Raw genomic sequence first — 19,186 nt, 5'->3', positions numbered from 1 at the left:
CAGAAGACAATTTCAATTCAGGGCGTGTCACGTCATTAATTCAACTTTTTTTTTTTTATAAAAATACATGTTATATATGGTGAGACCCGTTAGTGTGCAATGTATTTATTTCTTCAGAATTCCGGCTATACAAACATGCGACAAATTCCGTCTTAGAACAAATACTATGAAATAATTTTATACATTCGGAATAAATGAAATTAATGGCATATAAGCGGAATGAATTACAAATCGGAATAAATGAAACTAACTACAAATAAATGAATTACATAATTTAAAAAAAAAAACTAATAAAAATAAAATTACATAATTACGAGAATGAATTACATTTAATTACGGGATTGAATTACATTTACATATAATGCGAATAAATTACATGCATAATTTTTAAAAATTAGATAGTACGATATATTTTTTTTTAAAATATCTTTTGTTATTTTCTCTTAACCCATTGCACGTGAACAGATATATGTAATAAGTTTAAACATGTAGATCGCTGATTTAAACCAACTAGATAAGTACAATAGAAATGCAAAACAAAAAAATATATATCCAAAAAATATTAATAACGACCCAAATACATACCCGTGCAAAAAATTTTGCACGTATTTAAAACTAGTAATATTTCTAATTGAGTTACCCCGTACGAGAATCATGCTAGACGGTCCTATACAATAATTTGGACACTACAAATAATATTTGCTCTGTTGTACACTTGTACCGTTAATCACTTAAGACTTACTAAGTGACGAGCATCAGAGTGAGAGAAAAGCAAAAAAATGGCGGGAAATGGAGCACGTCCTCGGAGAATTCGGAGACAGAAGAAGACCAAACGTCCGCCGCAACAAACACCACCACTTCCGCCCTCTACGGCCGTCTCTCGCGGCGCTGTCTTCGTCGAACGGGAAAAGGTTCAATTTTTCGTCAATTTACCTTATTTTCAGCTTTCTTTAGGGTTTTAGGTTTACTTCTTTTCGTTCGAAATTCAAAATTATGAAGTTTTGTTGAGTAATTAGTGTTTTTAATTGCGGATATTTGTGTGTTTATATGAAATTTATGCTGAATTTCTGAATAATTTGAGTTTATTTGGATGAGGCGAACATTTGGTACTAATGTACAATAAAGATGATGAATTTTGTTGTTTTGTGTTTGTTTAGGGTTTTGTAGTGACGGTTTTCATGAATGTTAGTCGATATCGTGAAGTAATAATCTCCGTTTCATAGTGTTCTTCCCATTTTTCAAATGTGAACCTAAAGAAGAAGTCGAATTTTGGAAAATGGGAAGAACGTTAAGAATTGGAGGGAGGAATGAATATGTCATGTTGATGGATGTTTTCAGTAGAGGCGGTATTCATGAATGTTACTCGATATTGTGAAGTTTTACCCTTCGTTGCATAGTGCTCATCCCATTTTTCAAAATGAACCTGAAGAAGAATTCGGATTTTGAAAAATTGGATGAACGTAAAGAATGGAAGGGAGTAATGAATATGTCATGTCATTGGATGTATTCAGTAGAGAAAATGGCTAAGTCGGCTTTATGTTGGGTTAATTTGGTGATTTGGTGATTTGGTGATATTGAATGTCCTGTCACTCTGTCAGTTGATTAATGTAGTTACGATGATAAGGCCTTCTTCTTTTCCACTGAAACTCTCGGAAATGAACTTAACTTACTAGGACCGAACTGAACTGAAGATAAGTCCAAAAGAACCGGGGTCTTAATGTCTTTAACTCGTAGGGTGATTTAGATAGTGAGAAAATTGGTTGTTTGTTCGTGAGTTAATATTGATTTTATTGTAGGTATCTGTAAAGTTAATCGTCTCAATGACCCTTTTTCTTCAGCAGCAACAAAGAATGCTAGGTTAGAAAACCGTGGTTAAGAGTCCATCAGCCGCAGTTTATTATGAGTTGTGTTACTTCTGTAAAAGTTTTAAAAGTTTTTTTTTTGACTCATTTCAGTATAATGATATGAAATGCTGTTAAGTAACTTAAGTTCTTGTTTATGTTGCAATTTGTTCATTGTGATGTTTGTAATAAGACAAATTCAGCTATGAAGTCGGTAACGAAATTGTCGTCCTGATTGCAGACTTGTCCTATGCTGCTTCGAGTGTTTGCTAAGGTACAGACTACAGAGCTTGCAATTTCTGTGTTTTCGAAACATACATTACTCTTTCTCTGCTTTATTCATGTGAAGTAGTCTGCTATCTTCTTATTTTTAATAGGACATTCTGTTTCCTACCTCTTCATCTGTAAATGTGTCTTGGACGTCGTGGTTATATCAATTGCCTGAATGTAGATTGAATCATTGACATGATAATTGACTCGAACATGTTATAGATTGGAAGTCATCACAACATGGAGGACTTTGCAGTGGGAGGTAAAGAACCAAAAAGTGAATTTCAAATCTACACATGGAAGGATGCTACACTCCGTGAGCTAACTAGTCTGGTATATATTTCAGGCCTTCATGTCTTCCATTTCCAACTCCTTCAAAGTCGCTTACTTTTGCTACGTGTTTATTTATTGTTGTTGGTGCCTGGTGGTGAGTGTTATTATGATTTTTTTTCTTGCGTGGCTTGTACTTGGGGTTTTCAGTTCATACAGTGGTCAGTGGGAATATGTGTGCTTTTTCTCTCTCTAGAATCTAATAGTTGTTCCCCTGTCGCCGACTATCAGACCTTTGTGATGTAAATCCCAATTGTAGCGTGATTTTATATGCACTCTCCGGCAGGGTTGCTTTCTATGAGTTCATAATTAGTGCTACATGATTACATGATATACACTCAGTAGAGCGTCATATGTATAGCTGTTAACCAATGCCATTGTACGGATAATAACCACAAACGATTCATTATGTGAGGGTTGTGCAAATCATCATGTAACCCAAATCTCTACCATGCTAAATGGACCCCTCATGGCTGTTCCTTCTTTCTCACCATTCTCTTCTGGAACCTTATAATTCAGAAAATCTTTGGATTGTAAGATGATGAATAATACCATTTAGCCTTGTGATGGCTACTCGCCTTTATAATTCCTTATCCTGCAGTTTACCTTAGCTCCACTGTTTTACACCGGAACTGATAATTTATTAACCATGATTACTCCAGAGTTAAATTTTACAGATGGTGAATGTCTTCTATTTTTTTTTTTTGCTCTGTGCTCGGGAGACAAATAGTCTTCCAGAAAGGTGGGCTTAATTGCCTGCAAATTTGCCCTTGCCTATACCCAATTCAATTTTATTGTGTTTCAGAAGCCGCCTATATAATGAAGATGTACAACGATTGTCATGGGACCTGTGTGGCTCTGTTGTGCATGTGTGAATCAGCTGATTGTTAACTTTACGTTAATTATGATCATAAATTTACCTAACAAAGTCCCGCTGTTCCAGAACGAAAAGTTGAGAACCATTTACACACGTTCCCTAGTTTGTAACTTTGTATTGAATATGATGTCAACAAGTTAGAAGTTCGCCTTCATTCACATGCGGTTTATATCTGGCCAACATAGTTAATTTCTGGTCATCAGCTATAGCAAAAAATTAATTCGAGTGTAATATGTGATTAATCATGCTATCAATACTGCGATTGTGTGATTAATGTAATTTTACGAAATACACAAATCTCTATAATTGTTGACCTATTGTAAGGGCTGTGCTGCACAATGTTCTACCCCTGCTTCACTCAATTGTTGTAAATTGACTAAAAAACTGTATGATAGGTTAGGGAGGCGATTCCACAAGCAAGAAGGAGAGATGCATTGTTATCTTTTGCTCTTGTTTATCCTGACAGAAATGGTTGCTTCATAGTTAGACGGGTAATTTCCTCATCTCCCCTTCTTTTAGCTCTATCTGACTACTAAAAAAAACTTCTATTTGATATGTATGTTGATTTGTATGGTAGATTTATAGCCATTTATAATAATATCAATATCCCGGTGCCTTGATGACTTCCACAGTCTCGCCTTTGGTGAGGTAGGGGGTTCGGTTTAGCACTGCCTTACCCTCGTATACATCTACAGAGAGGTGGTTTGTTTCTTAATGATCAAGAATGAATACTCGAATGCATAGACACCAACAGTTCCGAACCCATAAAATGACGTGTCTAAATAACTAATAGACTTTAAATACAACTGTAGATCGTGTTTCATACTTTTAAGCATTTTAGCGTAATATAGATCGCCTTGACAGCAGCCCTAACAGTATCATTTTCATTTTTCACGATCTTGAAGGTGGGTAAAACATTGTCACATTGTACAAGAGCGTTAGATGATGAGAAGACGCTAGCTCAACTCAGGTTTCAGGTATTCTTTAATCACTTAACTCGACCTTACATTACCCTAAACAAAGGTGTGTCTCAATTATTTTGGGTTTGCAGATTGGAGACTACTTGGATGTGGCAATATTCTTAACTGGCGCCTGCGGCATTACTGAAGTTCGTTAGTCATAACTCTGGAAAACATCTATTGCTCTTGTAATCGAACCCTATCCTATAGTATTGGAGAGCTCGCATAGAGGTTTAGATATATGGCAAACCCAACGACTGGAAGTCTAGTCTCTTCTCCGTCCAAGATTATGCTAATGGTCTGTTAATACTTAATAGCTGTGCTGGTGTCTGGTTCAATCTCGTGTAAATCTTTATGTACCTTACCAGCATTTTGTCGATAAGTCTGCTTAAATATCGTCCCCACGTACATTATTAATCCTTAAGGTGACTTCGGCTATATGCGTTTTGAAGTATTTGATGTCTCGATTCATGTTCACACAGGCCTACGTGCATAAGCTGCAGAAGAGACTTAATTTTTGACGGAATTTCCAATATTCACAAGAGTCATCTACAAGCAAATTTATTTGTATATTTATCGAATGGGGAACTGACAAGGTTACTTTCATCGAGCATCCTCAATCTTTATTTCATTATAGGCTTGTTTCATACTCCGTACTAGCTTAAAACTATCATTAGTTAATAAGTCGTAATTTTAGGACTAACATTAGGCCGCAAAGTTATCCTTAAAACGAACTAAATCACAAACGTTACGGGAACATGAAGAAATTAATGAGCTAACATGTAGCAGCCTCCTTTCTTCCGTGTGAGAATGAAACTGAGAAAAAAAAATTGGGCAGGAAGCTTTCTTATATATCAGAGCCAGGTTTCGATCCTGGGACCTGTGGGTTATGGGCCCACCACGCTTCCGCTGCGCCACTCTGATTTGGTGATTATTTAGTGTATAATAAGTATTAGTACGTGCAACATTTTAGATTCATAAATTCATTTGCCAGCTAGCTTTGGAAGTTACGAAATTACCCCCAATAACTATAGCATGTGTGCTCGATACTACTCAGCAACAGCTATGCCCAATTGCCCATACCGTAATTTATGGCAATCAGTGTACATAAATAAATTACTTAATGGCTGTCAATTGAATTTTGGGTTAAATACTTAAATGAGAAGTACGCATGCAATTTCAAATGTGAAGCTTACCATTATTATGGCGATTATTTGACTTTGAATTTACCGTAAATATATTTTGAATATTATGTAATTGTTATAATTAATTAAATGATGTTTTCATACATATACAATTGAAAAATATGATACTGAGAAAAAAGCATGTATTGTACGCAACCAAGTCACCGACAACCTAATCCTGAACTAATATCGCATAACCTATATAAAAAAACAATAGGCGGATATACCCGTCTTAAGAATAAAACGTGTCAAATAACAACCCATGTGTATAAATGAGACAAACTTTTTACTATCTCAATGCATTCTGTTTTTGAAATAGGTGTGATGCTTGACCAGTCTCAAGGTTAAGGGTTAAGACAGATATATCCACCTTAGATGAGTCTTAGTCTTGTATAAGGTAGATTTACACTTAATACAGTTGTAAAACGGATTTAAATACAACCATATTTCTCAGTTAAATTGGTTACAAAAAGATCTCATTTTACGATAAATTTGTTTAAAACCGTCTTATACAAGTATTTTTCCTAACAATTGGTCTCCCTTGTGACGGGTCACCATTTGTGGCGGATATTTTGTGAGTTAAAATGGTAACAAAATGGGTTAGTGTAGAAAGGGGACCACATGAATAGTGTTGCAGAGAGAGAAAAAGTGGGTACTTTGTGAGGTAAAATGGTATTCGTCATTCCAAAGTGACGGATAGTGTTGGTCACAAATGAGATTTTGTGTTTTCCTAATTAGGACCATCAATTATCAACTTATAGCACAAAGCAACATTATTAAAGATGTCATTATCAATAATGACGACTCTTAGAGTAATTAATTAAGCATTAAAATCACTACTCCTTTTGTTAACAACTGCAGAATTCCGGCATTAGTATTGCAGTGACTCAATATTGAAAGCTAAAGCTATGTTGAAGTGTACTTGTCACTCTCACTCTCGTGATTAAAAACAAAGATTAAATTCAATGCCGACGATGACTATGAAACAAAACAAATATTTGTAATGTTTTGTCCACAATACACAGTTCGCTTTCTATTGAAGGTTCATGATAAATTAAATTTAGAGATATTCTATATGGTATTCCTTAACTTTTTGACTTTTTATATAGTACCCGTACACTTTTTAAAATATACATGATATCCCTAATGGTTGTCATTATCACTAAGTTTACCCCTAAACTCTATTTTCCGTCAATTAAACTCAGTTTTAGGCATTAAGTGATTACTTGGACGCGTAACCAAGCTTGTCATTTGTTTCCTTACCTAATAAAAAAAAAAAAAAAAAAAAAAACCAAGCTTGTCATTTATCATCTCATGACATAAGGACTCTATTAGGCTCAATATCCACCTTTGGACGTGATAATTTGGCATGGGATCAATAAATTTTCCATCAAAATTTTTTTAGCCCATATATAGCAATAAATATTAGGATCGAAATGGATATTGAGCCTAATAGAGTTCATATGTCGTGGGATAATAAATGACAAGTTTGGTTACGCACCCAAGTCATCACTTAACGCCTAAAACTGAGTTTAATTGACGGAAAATAAAGTTTAGGGGTGCACTTAGTGATAATGACAACAATTAGGGGTACCATGTATGTTTTAAATAGTAGGGGTACCACGTAGAAAGTCGAAAAGTTGAGGGGTACCACGTAGAATATCCCTTAAATTTATTGAGTGGAAGTAATTATTATGTAAATAAAATAAGTGTAATTTTTTATTAGGTCAAAAGTAAAATTGCTATTTATTCGACACCTTAAAATATTAATTTTTTTTATTTTTTCTGTGTTGCTCATCATGAATGAGCTACTTTAATTAGAACTTTTTATCAAAAATGATTACATTTTTTTATAAGATGATCATTTTTCCTCTGTTGTAATTTACTACCGTATAGGAAGACTAGTTGAAATTGTGTTGGTTTTGCGATCTTAATGATAGTAAAATCATAAGCGTTCAAGCTTAGAAAATCGTCCAAGGAAGAAACGAGTGATCTTAATGCTCTGCTATGTTCTTTTGGACTTAATTTCAGTTCAACTTCATCCAGTTCAGTTCAGTTCAATTCAGCTTTTCTCTTCACAAATTAATTCTTTACTTCAGTTCAAATAAATTCAGTCCAGTACAGCTTCATTAAATTCAGTTCAATTTAGTCCAGACAGTTTCAGCTTAAATCCGAATTAATCAACCCTATGTCAAATCTTCCCTCGGTGTTAAGTTCAACCAATCTCGCCCTATATAATACACTTAAATAAGCGCGAAAGTGGTAATTAGGCCCCTTAACTTTGTTCAATTGTGAAATTAGGCCCTATAAGTTTTATTTGGAGCAATCAAACCCCTTAAGTTTCACCAAAAGTGAAATTCAACCCCATTTCACAATTTTCACCAAATTCTTATATTAATATCACTTTTAATACAATTTATCAAATATAAAATATTTTGTTTTATAATTTTAGAACTTTTATATTTGTATTAAATATTGAGAATTATATTATTTTGAATTTTATAATATATAGACAATTTATCATATATGTATGAATGTTATATAAATTATAAACAATTTACTAAATATGTATGTAAAAGTGTTCTTCAATGATTAATAAATTATGTAAAAATTCGTAAAGTTGCAATTAGTAATTTTTAGTTGTTTAATAAATTGTTTAATACTAATATAAATTGTTTTAATTAAAATTCTTGTGTAAATTTTAAAAATAGGGTTGAATTTCACTTTTGATGAAACTTAAGGGGCTTGATTGCTTCAAATAAAAGTTACGGGACCTAATTTCACAATTGAACAGAGTTAAGGGGCTTAATTACCACTTTCGCGCTTAAATAAGTATTTTATATTATTATTCTACTAGTACCTTTAACTCTAACCAAGTTATTTACTTATTATTTTAACAAATAAAATTTTATTTATCTCTACTACCATGATGACTAGAGATAACCACTAATCACGTCTAAATAGGGTCGGGTCAGCTCCACCTCATCACGAGTTTGGGTCAGCTGGACCAACCTTGAATAAACCCTAGGGTGGGTTAGGTTGACCGCGTTAGCTCAGGGTAAACCTAACCCTAACATGCTTGTTGATTGGTTGGGGTGGTCTGTTCGAGCTAAATTAGGCTTATTTTATTTTTTTCTGATATAAAATATTCATTAATGTAATTTGGTTAAGGTCGGTTTAAAGACCGAGTTGAGTTAGGGTCGAGTACGGGAAGTTTAATTCTGACCCAGCCCTTGTAGGAGGCGAGTCACACGAGCTGGCTATATTTACATGAATGTTGACTCGACAAAGAGATCAAATTGGATCGACACGTACTATTAACCACCTCTAAATCTCTAATGATAAACCAGAATAATAAAAGAAAGGAAAAATAAAGAACGGGTTTGCTAAAGATCGCCCCTAGTTTTACTCATATCGCCCCTAAGTATTACCATTTTGCCCTTGAGTAATTAAAACCCCATATACCTTCCTTTTCTCTCATTTTCGATTTTGAATTTAAAATTTCAAAAAAAAAACCGCTTCAGAAATTAACAAAAACAAAACCGTCTCAAAAAATACGAAATGACGATTTAAATTGGACAAAAATTGACGATTAAAGAACCAAAAAACTTCAAACGATCATAACTTTGTGCTCGGGTGTCCGATATTGACAAAATTTTTTTTCAAATCACTTAACTCGACGAGACGAACGCAATGGAAAAAAAAAAAAAAAAAAAAAAAAAATTAAAAAGTGGTCCATTCATGTAAAAAACACGAATTGGCCTAGGCCGATTCATGTGGTTTACACGAACCAAACAGAGCGATTCGTGTAATCCACATGAATCGCCTAGCCCATTCGTGTGATTTACATGAAATGGCCAAGGCCGGTTCATGTAAACCACATGAATGCTTGCGCTGCTTCCGTGTTTTTCACACGAATTGGCCCACTTTTAATTTTTTTTTTTTTTTTTTTTTTTTTTTTTTTTTTTTTTGCGTTAAATCTCGTCGAGTTAAGTGATTTGAAAAAAAAATTCATTAAAATCGGACACCCGAGCACATAGTTATGATCGTTTGAAGTTTTTACGTTTCTAATCGTCAATTTTGTTTCTAATTTAATCGTGCTTGGTTATTAATTATCGTAAAATGGGTCATCGTCACTCATATTTTGAATTACCGATAAAAATTAGTTTTGAGAATGTTTTAGAGAAAAGGGCAAAGTTGGAAAGTGAAACGAACATTAGGGGCGAGATGAGTAATATAGGGGCGATCTTTAGCAATTTTGATAAAGAAAAGGAAATAGGAGTACTCAATACTCGCAACACTTTCCCTTTCCCGTGTTCCTTGAAACCAAAAATCAATCAATCTTGAATCACACACACAAATTAAACTCCCAAACTTTCTCTCTCTAACAATGCACCTCCGTTAACCTCAGATCTCTCCCTCCCTCTCTTTCTCTCTCTTCTCAAACCTTAATCTCCATTGTTGCTCTGTAACCTCCTCTCTCATGCTAATTTACTAAGATTACAAGATTTAATTATCTATTAAAATAATAAAATAATAATAATGGCGGTGAAAAGGTGGTTATTAGGTACAAGCGATTCCAGGAGTAGAAACGCTGCACCTTCGGTATCCGCCATTGTTGCATTCTTTCTTCTGCTTCTTATTCTTCCGCTCTTCGTCTTCTTCTTCGCCTTTTCTTCCGGTTCGTTCTCTTTAATTCCTTCGTTTTTTCGTCCATTTTTAATTATTTTTTTTGTTAAATTTAATGTTTATGCATGCTTAGATCTGTTTTTTTAATTAGTAGTTAATTATCTACAATTTGTGTAATTTGCGGTTTTTTGTTTGTTTAATTACAGTGCATTGTGCTTATTTGATGTGTTTTAGTAGCTGTAATTGTAGTTCGAACTTAGTTTGTTGAATGATTGATGATTTAGAAAGAAAACTAGGTTTCTTTGATTTGTTTAGTGTGTTTTAGTAGCTTTATTCGCGGTTTCGTAGTTTAATTTATCGTATTTAGGCTGTCACATGAATGATTGATGATTTAGAAAAGAAAACTAGGTTTCTATTATTTAATTAGTGTGTTTTAGTAGCTGTAATCGCTGTTTGATAGTTTAATTTATTTATCTGTATTTTTTGTTTACTGATTGATGATTTAGAAAGAAAACTAGGTTTCTCTGATTTATATATCGTGTTTTAGTAACTGTAATTGCGGATTGAAATTAGTGTGTATTAGTAGCTGTAATCGCTGTTTGATAATTTAATTTATTGAATGATTGATGATTTACACAGAAAAATAGTTTTCTTTGATTTAATTAGTGTGTTTTAGTAGCTGTAATCGCGGTTCGATAGTTTAGTTTATCGTATCTAAGTTGTGTAAGTTTCTTGAATGATCGATGATTAAGAAAGAAAATTAGGTTTCCTTGAATTATTTAGTGTGTTTTAGTAGCTTTAATCGCTGTTTGAATTTAATACTGTATAATTTATCTAGGTTATATATATATTTGTTGAATGATTGATAATTTGGAAAGAAAACTAGGTTTCGTTGATTTATTCAGCGTGTTTCGTAGCTGTAATCGCGGTATGATAATTTAGAGTATTTATCAGCTAAATATTCTAAGCTAGAATACTTTGACCTGCTTCTTTACATCTATGCTGATCTGCTTCTGTAGTCTTTAGCCCGTAGGAATCGTTGTCATTCAAGTCGAGATTGATGAAGTGACTTATAAATATCTTCTTTGTTAGTGGCGTCTAGGTCTTCATAGGTAAATTCAGCAAGGGAAGAGAAGGTTAGGGGGAGGAAATGTTGTATTAGAAGTGAGGCGTATGAATGAAAGCTTGAGAGATTTTATGTAATTTCCGTGGATTTAAGCAAGTTTTTTGGATCGTGATAGTTTTAGAAGGGATGTGTAATGGATTAGGATCTACATGCGCTCTATTAAAATGGAAGAATATAGCTGGAACTGCAATGTGAAAAATAATCCCTGAAAAAGCTGAGGCATTCATAGGTTCTTTGGTACCTTATTTATTGCCGTGTTAATGAGGCGCTGGACTTTTGTCTATTTGCTGTTTGTGTCTTGGAATTGTTTGTGCTGGACGGTGCTCAAGACCTTTGGAGTCGATGCGTAGAGTTGGATGGTCGAAGCGGAAGGATCATTGAGGGGATAGTGGTGTGACCGTGCGTGTTATAATATCTTATCTGTTAGTGGCGTCTTGTTTGTGAAGTATTCAGTTTGAATTTTACCTTTAGGTTCTAGTGCATCATTGTATGCTACTAATGCTAGGTAGAGTGATTCAAAGGTTTGTTTTTGACTTCTGTCATTTTAGGCTAGACGAGAGCAGGCTTAGCATGAGAGTTTAATTTCAGTCTTCAAGCTTGAGGCAGAAAGACTCGAGTCACATGTGCTGTTTGCTATTATTCAGCATGCTATTTGAGGCAGAAAGATTCGAGTCACGTATGTTGTCAGTAAGTATGTTGGGTCACTTGGGTGAGCTATTACTAAAGTGCATTTGTGATGGAAAAATTCAACAGAGTACAATTTAATGTAAGGCCTCGCTTGGGTGTGGGTAATTATTAAGGGAGTAATGGAGGCTAAAATAAGAAGAAATACGAGGAGATTAGGGAGAAATTATTACCTCCTCTTTCCACCCTCCACAACCACCACTAACCACCAATCTCCTTTCATTTCTTACTATTTTAGCCCCCATTACTCCAGTAACAATTACCCCAATCCAAGCGAGCCCTAATATGTACTCCCTCCATTCTCCTATAATGTTCCCATTTTCTATTTTGGGACAACCCACTATAATGTTCCCATTTGCTTTATTTCCTTTTATGGGTATTTAAAATGACCATTTTGTCCTAATGCCACTTAAATATTTACACATTTTACCCCATTTAACCCACCTAAATCATCTTATATCTAATTTAACCCACCTACTTAACTCTAATTACTCCTCCATATTTATTAACTTCTCAGTGTTCACTCTATCTCATCTATCTCCCTCCTCTCATTTAGTGTCCCTCTCACCACCTTTAGTCAAGTTAACCCACCACCTGATAACTACATCACCACTGCTCCGGCGACTTAATCTCAGGCGACACCGCCACTACTCCGGTGAGTTAACCCAGCACCTCACAACTCCACCACCTGCTCATCTTTCTCCTTCGCGACACCTTCACAATACGCCCTTCCTGTCCTCCAACCACCAACACCACCACCCACTCGTCGCCATTAACATATACTCGTTTTTTTTTAGATCTGTTGTTGTATTTTTCAGATCTCGTTTTTTTGGGGATTTCTCATTTTTTTAGGGTTTGTTGGTGGCGCCAATGGGCGGTGATGGTGACGTGAGGTGGTGGGAGATGTCCATGGTGGCGACTGATAATGGCGGTGATGGTGGCGTTAGATGGTGGAGATGTCAATGGTGATGTCAGGTGGTGGGAGATAAAGTCGATGGTGGCGGCTGATAATGGCTGATAATGGCGGTGGTGGGAGATATTGACAATGTTATAAGTTTGTTAAGGAATTTGGTGGAAAAATTAATCACTTAATCTCACTTGATTAGTCCTTCTTTTACTTCCTAAAAACTGGCCCACTTGGTTTAATCCTTTGTTCCTTGGTTGTTGAGCCATTTGCAAATGGGAACATTACTAAAAAATGGAGGGAGTATTGTTTATGCACATCATTCTTGTGCTGACTTTGCTTTGTGATTGGTACTCCATAGTTCATCATGGCGCTCCTTCCAAAATATCACCAATTTTAGTTTTAATTTTCTGTACAATTTTACGCTCTTTCCTTGTTGGACTTGTTGGGATGGAAACTGCAGTATTTCTGTTATTATTAGTCTTGTGAGCATACTGAGCAAAAGAATTAGAAACTGCTGGCACACTATAGATGAAAGTTGTATAGGAGCTTGGGACAGTATCTATATACTTTGGCTTGCTGCCTTGCTCATGAATCAAACATCATTGCAGATTATGATCTGAAATGTTTTAATTTGTTGAGACTTTGCAATGTTACTTTGAAATATCTATTGATCTGATTATCAACTGTTCTTCTCGGTCTCCTCGCATCAAAACTTTCTCGTGATTTTTTTCCTTGAATAATAATAGAGCTTTTGTTGACTATTCATTTCTTATTACAGGATGGTCTGAAAGTTCACCCGGTTCCCTTAAACAGGTAATTGCTATACACATATACACCCTTCCAATTTCCGTATATGCATTTTTCTTCTGTCGCATAGCTTTGCAAATTGTCAATTATCTGGACTGTTTAATGCAGAATGTGCATTGGAGAGATAGACTTGATTTGCAACATTTGAAATCATTTCTCTCAAAGGAGGTAAGGAATCCTTTAGTGTCTTCTTTTAGTTGCTTTAAATTAAATTGCGCAGGCAATTTTGTATGATAGCTGATGTATAATTTGCAGGACATTGATGTTATCTTAGATAGTGTGAAGGATCTGGGACCTTTGAGTCTTGATTCATTCAAACAAAAAAATGGTTCGGCATCGTGGAAGATTGTGGGCCGAGAGAGTGTCGGTGACAATTTATTGGAGGTTTGTTTGCTTGTCCAAGTTGTCATTGTCAATTTATCAGCTATATTATTAGAGTAGCCCTGATGTTATCCTCCACGTGTTTGCCATTCATGATATTTTGAAGGTGATTGAATCAGCAACTGTCAAACAAGATACTTTGTCAGGTTCTTATTTTCTTTCTTTCCTATCATTCGTAAAAACAATTTTCAGGTCTTTTGTTGGAATTGTAATATTTTGATAACCAGTAGTGTATTTATTACTGTGATGCTGACTAATTCTTTTTGGTTATATTCTGTAGATGGTCATGTTGATGTGGTGGATTCACCAGCTGTACAAATCCGAAGGGTAATTTTACTTTACTTTCAAATTTCAGTTAGCTATGATTTTTAGATCCTCAATTTACCTTGTGAACATTTGACATGCTTGCAGCGATTGAGAGAGAAGAAACGTGAAAGTCGTGCAGCCGAACTAGTAAAGCAAGATGATGAGACTACTTTGAGACTTGAAAATGCTGCTATACAGCGGTCAAAGTCAGTTGATTCTGCAGTACTGGGGAAATATAATATATGGAGGCGAGAGAATGAGAATGAAAATGCTGATTCCACTATACGCTTGATGCGAGACCAAATGATCATGGCGAGAGTGTATATAAGCATCGCTAAGTCAAAGAATAAGACTGACTTGTTTCACGAACTACAGAATCGACTTAAAGAGAGCCATCGCGTGCTGGGAGAAGTTGCAGCTGATTCTGATCTTCCTCGAAGGTAAAAATGAGCGATTTTTTGTATGCCTCCCGGTATTCTTCCTTTTTATTTCACACTGCAGGATTTAGTTTTCTTAGTTGGTCATCATTAATTTCAGTGCTCCTGAGAAAATCAAAGCTATGGGCCAAGTTCTTGCAAAAGCAAAAGAGCAGCTCTACGACTGCAAGCTGGTGACAGGAAAGCTTAGAGCTATGCTCCAATCGGCAGAGGAACAAGTGAGGAGCTTGAAGAAACAAAGCACATTTTTGAGTCAATTGGCAGCCAAGACTATTCCAAATGGAATTCATTGTCTAGCTATGCGTCTGACCATTGATTACTACCTCCTTCCAATAGAGAAGAGAGAGTTTCCTAAGCGAGAAAATCTGGAAAATCCCAATCTTTACCACTATGCACTTTTCTCTGATAACGTCCTTGCCGCATCAGTTGTGGTGAACTCTACTATCCTGAATGCCAAGGTGATATTTCCAGCTTTTTCTTTGGAGGTTATGTTGTAAATTTTGGTAGTTTTGAAAACTCGGTTATAATCACATTACGACCATTGCTTTCCAAATTGGTCATCATGGCCTGATATTAGTCTGTGCATCATAAAATAGTCAATCCCGCCCCCAAAGTGCTGTTTTGGTAACCTTTAAACCTTTACCACTTGGTCGCCATGCATGTCGTGTCCGAGATTTAAATAATACAATGGGTGGGAGAGTTAGCTTTTTTGGGACGGTAAGAGGTAGACGTCTCTCGAACTCATTGTTCTACCTGGGATAATATCTAAGTAAGCTAACATTTTGTTGCTGAAGTCATTGTGACCATATTGCAAGCTGCTTAATATTCCAATCCTATGTGCAATCACATTGGAGCGCTACACAACTCTCTTGCAGTCTTTAAGTTTGTTGTGTATGCTAAAATTGCGTCTGGTATTTGTGTTCTTGCTTGACAGCATCTTCTTCTTTCTTTGCAGGAGCCAGAGAAACATGTTTTCCATCTTGTTACCGATAAACTCAACTTTGGTGCAATGAACATGTGGTTTCTTTTGAACCCTCCTGGAAAAGCCACTATCCATGTTGAAAATGTTGACGAATTCAAGTGGCTGAACTCATCATATTGTCCAGTTCTAAAGCAGCTCGAGTCTGCGGCCATGAAGGAATATTATTTCAAGGCGGATCATCCAACCACATCTGGAGCATCCGCTTTGAAATACAGGAACCCTAAATACCTATCTATGCTTAACCACCTCAGATTCTATTTGCCACAAATCTACCCCAAATTAGATAAGATATTGTTTCTAGACGATGATATTGTCGTGCAGAAAGATTTGACTCCGTTATGGTCGGTTGATCTACATGGCAAGGTTAATGGTGCTGTGGAAACTTGTGGGGAGAGCTTCCACCGTTTTGATAAATACTTGAACTTCTCGAATCCCCACATTTCCCGGAACTTTGATCCTAATTCATGTGGATGGGCGTATGGCATGAACATGTTTGACCTCAAGGTGTGGAAGAAGAAGGATATTACCGGTATATATCACAAGTGGCAGACAATGGTACGTTTTAGTCCTTTTCTTGCTCTACATCTTGCCTTTTTTTTTTTGTCGCCTTCATTTTGCTAGGCCGTTGCTATGTCTGTCCTGTGTTATTGTGTAAATTCCTGTGAGTGCATTGTTAGTTAAGCAGCATGCTGCTCTCTTAGGAATTCTCAATGCGGGCAGAGGATTGACAAAGGAAAACAAAGAAGATTAAATGCGGGCAGAGGATTATTAGAATAAAAATTGTATGCACGATATGTTTATAAGAAATAACTAACTTGAATGCTTCTCAAAGATAAATCAGTCATGATTACTTGCATTTTCCCTAGTTTTATGCTTTCTCTGTCACTGCAAATACAAATAGTTTACATTTACTTGTGGATCGATTTTTTAGGTAAGCACATGCATGTGGGCTATGGAGCCTCACATTTATTCTCCTCCTCACAAAATACGCTTTAATAGAGAAAGTAAACTGATAACTGGGAAGTGGCGTAAAACAGTAAATGTAAATTATTTTCATGAATAGAGCGAGTATACATGTATTGGACACAGTTTCTTTTATTAGCGTCAAATTGACTGCTGGATTTACCTATTATATGGCATGATTCATGAATAGAGTTTACGAAAGACATCTTGTGCAGCGCAGTTAGTATTAATGTATTATCAGATATATTGTCATGGCTGCCAACTTTCATATTTGTTGTACAGAACGAAGATAGAACACTCTGGAAGCTGGGTACATTGCCTCCTGGGCTCATCACATTTTACGGGTTGACACATCCTCTTAAGAAGACTTGGCACGTACTCGGTTTGGGATATAATCCAAGTATCGACAAAACTGAGATTGATAATGCAGCAGTTGTTCATTACAACGGTAACATGAAGCCATGGTTGGAAATTGCAATGACCAAGTACCGACCGTACTGGACCAAATACATAAAATATGACCATCCTTACCTGCGGAACTGCAAATTGAGTGTGTGAAGAGCAGAGACGAAACTTTTCCGATCCAAAGAGCTTGACGAGATTATATGCACAAGAAGGACCGTGCTTTAATTTTTGTGAGCTACACTACCTTCTCTCTTTTCCTTAATGTTTCTTCCTTTATTTTTTTTAGGGTTCCCATTTATCTCGACTATTGTGTCCATAGTTCCTTAGTTCTGGAGTTCTAGTGACCGACACGTGTTCACCAGTGAGGTCCGATAGTACCATTATTTTAGGCCCGTGATCGTGCCAATATGAATATTCATGGCTGGATTCGGTACTTTACACCCTACACAATCAATTTGTAGATTTATATATGGATTTGTTAGTTTGTTACGGAGTACCGTGTTCTTTCTTTTTCGTATCTCCACTTAGCTGATTTGTGGTCGATCCGTTCCTTTTTTTCCCCTTGTCTTCTAGGAATCTTTTGGTTTCCTCTTTGGTTTATTTGATGGCCTGTCTTTTGTTGGGTCCCCAATCTGATAAAATTTGAATAGATTGATTTCGATGTGGCTATACCAGCTTATGTCCCTTTCGAATTTGTGTCATTAGACTATTCCTATATATGCCGTGGCGAAAGGTACGGACTGATGTATTTTGGGTTTTCAGACAGAAATTGAAGGCCTTGGTTAAATTTACTTTGTAATTGTGAGTGGATGTTTAAGTCGGAGAAAATCTTAAAACTGGAGTCGACTAAACTGTGAGGGGCTGTTAGCTCGGAGAAGACCCAATAAAATATCGATGACCTGTTCGAGTACAATTTGTTTGTTGGGGACCGAAACCCATTGTGGAGTGGAAGAATCCGCGTACTAAGACTAAATTTACAAGAATGTGAGAAAAGTAAATGAATTACAAACCTTCCTTTTTTTTTTTTTTTTTGTAGCTAACTTCCTTTGGTTCGACTGAGTTTACACGATATCAATTACTTTCTTTTCACTCGTGGCTTTTACAATCACATACTCATTTTTAATCGTATTTGGTATTCCTATCAACATGCAATTTAAGGTATGTAATGACAAAGCCGTATTTTCAAGCAAAGGCACTATGAAGAGAAAAAGGATTGTACTTCAGATGTACAACATCATACTTAATGACTTTTTGAGTTTTTGTGTATTTTTTTCGAGTACTATAAAGTTTAAAAATTACATCTTAGTTTTATGATGTCAAAATTAATTTTTTTTGAGCTTATATGTAATTTTTTTGAGTTATAATGTAACTTTTTTAGATTAAAGTTGAAGTAAATAAAGTCAAAAACTTTATAATAAAACTCAAAAAGTTTATCTTAATGCTCAAAAACTATACAATCTGATGTACTACATCAGATGTATAATCCACTTATTGCACTATGAATCTACGATTATATCCCCATTGGAAAGATTTCCAAAATTTTGAAGGTTGGATATTTTGCCCGAAATATTCAATTTTTTGATTTGGAAAATTTTAAGAGGTCAAAACTAATGTTTACAAGCTCAGAAAATTGACAATTGTTTTTTAGTTCAAATAGATCATCTTTCTGAGAACTCCGAGATATTATCACTCAGAGTTTTCCGGATCAAAGAATTGGGTATTTCGGACAAAATATCAAACCTTAAGTGTACCACTAAACCTGGCAAAACTGACCTGACCCGAATCCCGAAAATGAACCAAAAGTAATCGGATAGACCCAAACCTTAAGTGTACCACTAAACCTGGCAAAACTGACCTGACCCGAATCCCGAAAATGAACCAAAAGTAATCGGATAGACCCGGATTGTGTGACCCGAATGGACCAAAATGACTCGAAATGACTTAATTAAGGCAAAATTATGCCCTGAAATGACTCAAACGACCAGGGGCGGCCTAAAGTATTTGGACGCCCCGTTCCGAATTTTATTTCGAGGCCCCAAAAATTATGTTTGTGATACTTGTTAAGAAAACGTAACTTTGTTTTAACCATATTGAAGGT

General features: G+C 35.6%; 2 protein-coding genes and 1 non-coding gene across 4 annotated transcripts; 2 read left to right on the top strand and 1 right to left on the bottom strand.

The window, feature by feature from the left end:
• Positions 1-711: 711 nt before the first annotated feature.
• Positions 712-4,754, top strand: LOC141586035 (histone deacetylase complex subunit SAP18). 2 transcript variants are annotated; one of them, XM_074407131.1, is made up of 6 exons: positions 713-911; positions 2,083-2,115; positions 2,334-2,444; positions 3,714-3,809; positions 4,224-4,295; positions 4,370-4,754. In XM_074407131.1, exons 1-6 carry the CDS (start codon positions 780-782, stop codon positions 4,433-4,435), a joined length of 510 nt encoding a protein of 169 aa, XP_074263232.1. In that variant the 5' UTR covers positions 713-779; the 3' UTR covers positions 4,436-4,754. The 2 variants fall into 2 exon arrangements, with proteins under 2 accessions (XP_074263233.1, XP_074263232.1); XM_074407132.1 differs by lacking the exon at positions 2,083-2,115 and having other exon boundaries at positions 712-911.
• Positions 4,755-5,129: 375 nt separating this feature from the next.
• TRNAM-CAU (transfer RNA methionine (anticodon CAU)) lies at positions 5,130-5,201 on the bottom strand. Its single transcript has one exon. It is a non-coding gene; the product is annotated as a tRNA-Met (tRNA).
• A 4,523-nt stretch (positions 5,202-9,724) lies between these two features.
• Positions 9,725-17,577, top strand: LOC141586034 (polygalacturonate 4-alpha-galacturonosyltransferase). The gene is made up of 10 exons (XM_074407129.1): positions 9,725-10,142; positions 13,586-13,620; positions 13,723-13,782; positions 13,870-13,998; positions 14,102-14,141; positions 14,276-14,322; positions 14,407-14,741; positions 14,839-15,196; positions 15,694-16,275; positions 16,966-17,577. Exons 1-10 carry the CDS (start codon positions 10,004-10,006, stop codon positions 17,239-17,241), a joined length of 2,001 nt encoding a protein of 666 aa, XP_074263230.1. The 5' UTR covers positions 9,725-10,003; the 3' UTR covers positions 17,242-17,577.
• The last annotated feature ends 1,609 nt before the right edge of the window (positions 17,578-19,186 follow it).

Source organism: Silene latifolia, chromosome 6 (genome assembly GCF_048544455.1).
Source record: "Silene latifolia isolate original U9 population chromosome 6, ASM4854445v1, whole genome shotgun sequence".
Classification (NCBI taxonomy): Eukaryota; Viridiplantae; Streptophyta; class Magnoliopsida; order Caryophyllales; family Caryophyllaceae; genus Silene; species Silene latifolia.
Note: the sequence above shows the minus strand (reverse complement) of the source record. Positions and strands in the feature narration are given on the sequence as shown.

Coding starts and splice junctions, on each gene's coding strand:
- LOC141586034 (XM_074407129.1), top strand. CDS start 10,004: ATGGCGGTGAAAAGGTGGTTATTAGGTACAAGCGATTCCAGGAGTAGA. Junction 13,999..14,101: donor TCGGTGACAATTTATTGGAG/GTTTGTTTGCTT, acceptor GATATTTTGAAG/GTGATTGAATCAGCAACTGT. Junction 14,142..14,275: donor CAAACAAGATACTTTGTCAG/GTTCTTATTTTC, acceptor TATATTCTGTAG/ATGGTCATGTTGATGTGGTG.
- LOC141586035 (XM_074407131.1), top strand. CDS start 780: ATGGCGGGAAATGGAGCACGTCCTCGGAGAATTCGGAGACAGAAGAAG. Junction 2,445..3,713: donor TCCGTGAGCTAACTAGTCTG/GTATATATTTCA, acceptor ACTGTATGATAG/GTTAGGGAGGCGATTCCACA. Junction 3,810..4,223: donor GTTGCTTCATAGTTAGACGG/GTAATTTCCTCA, acceptor ACGATCTTGAAG/GTGGGTAAAACATTGTCACA.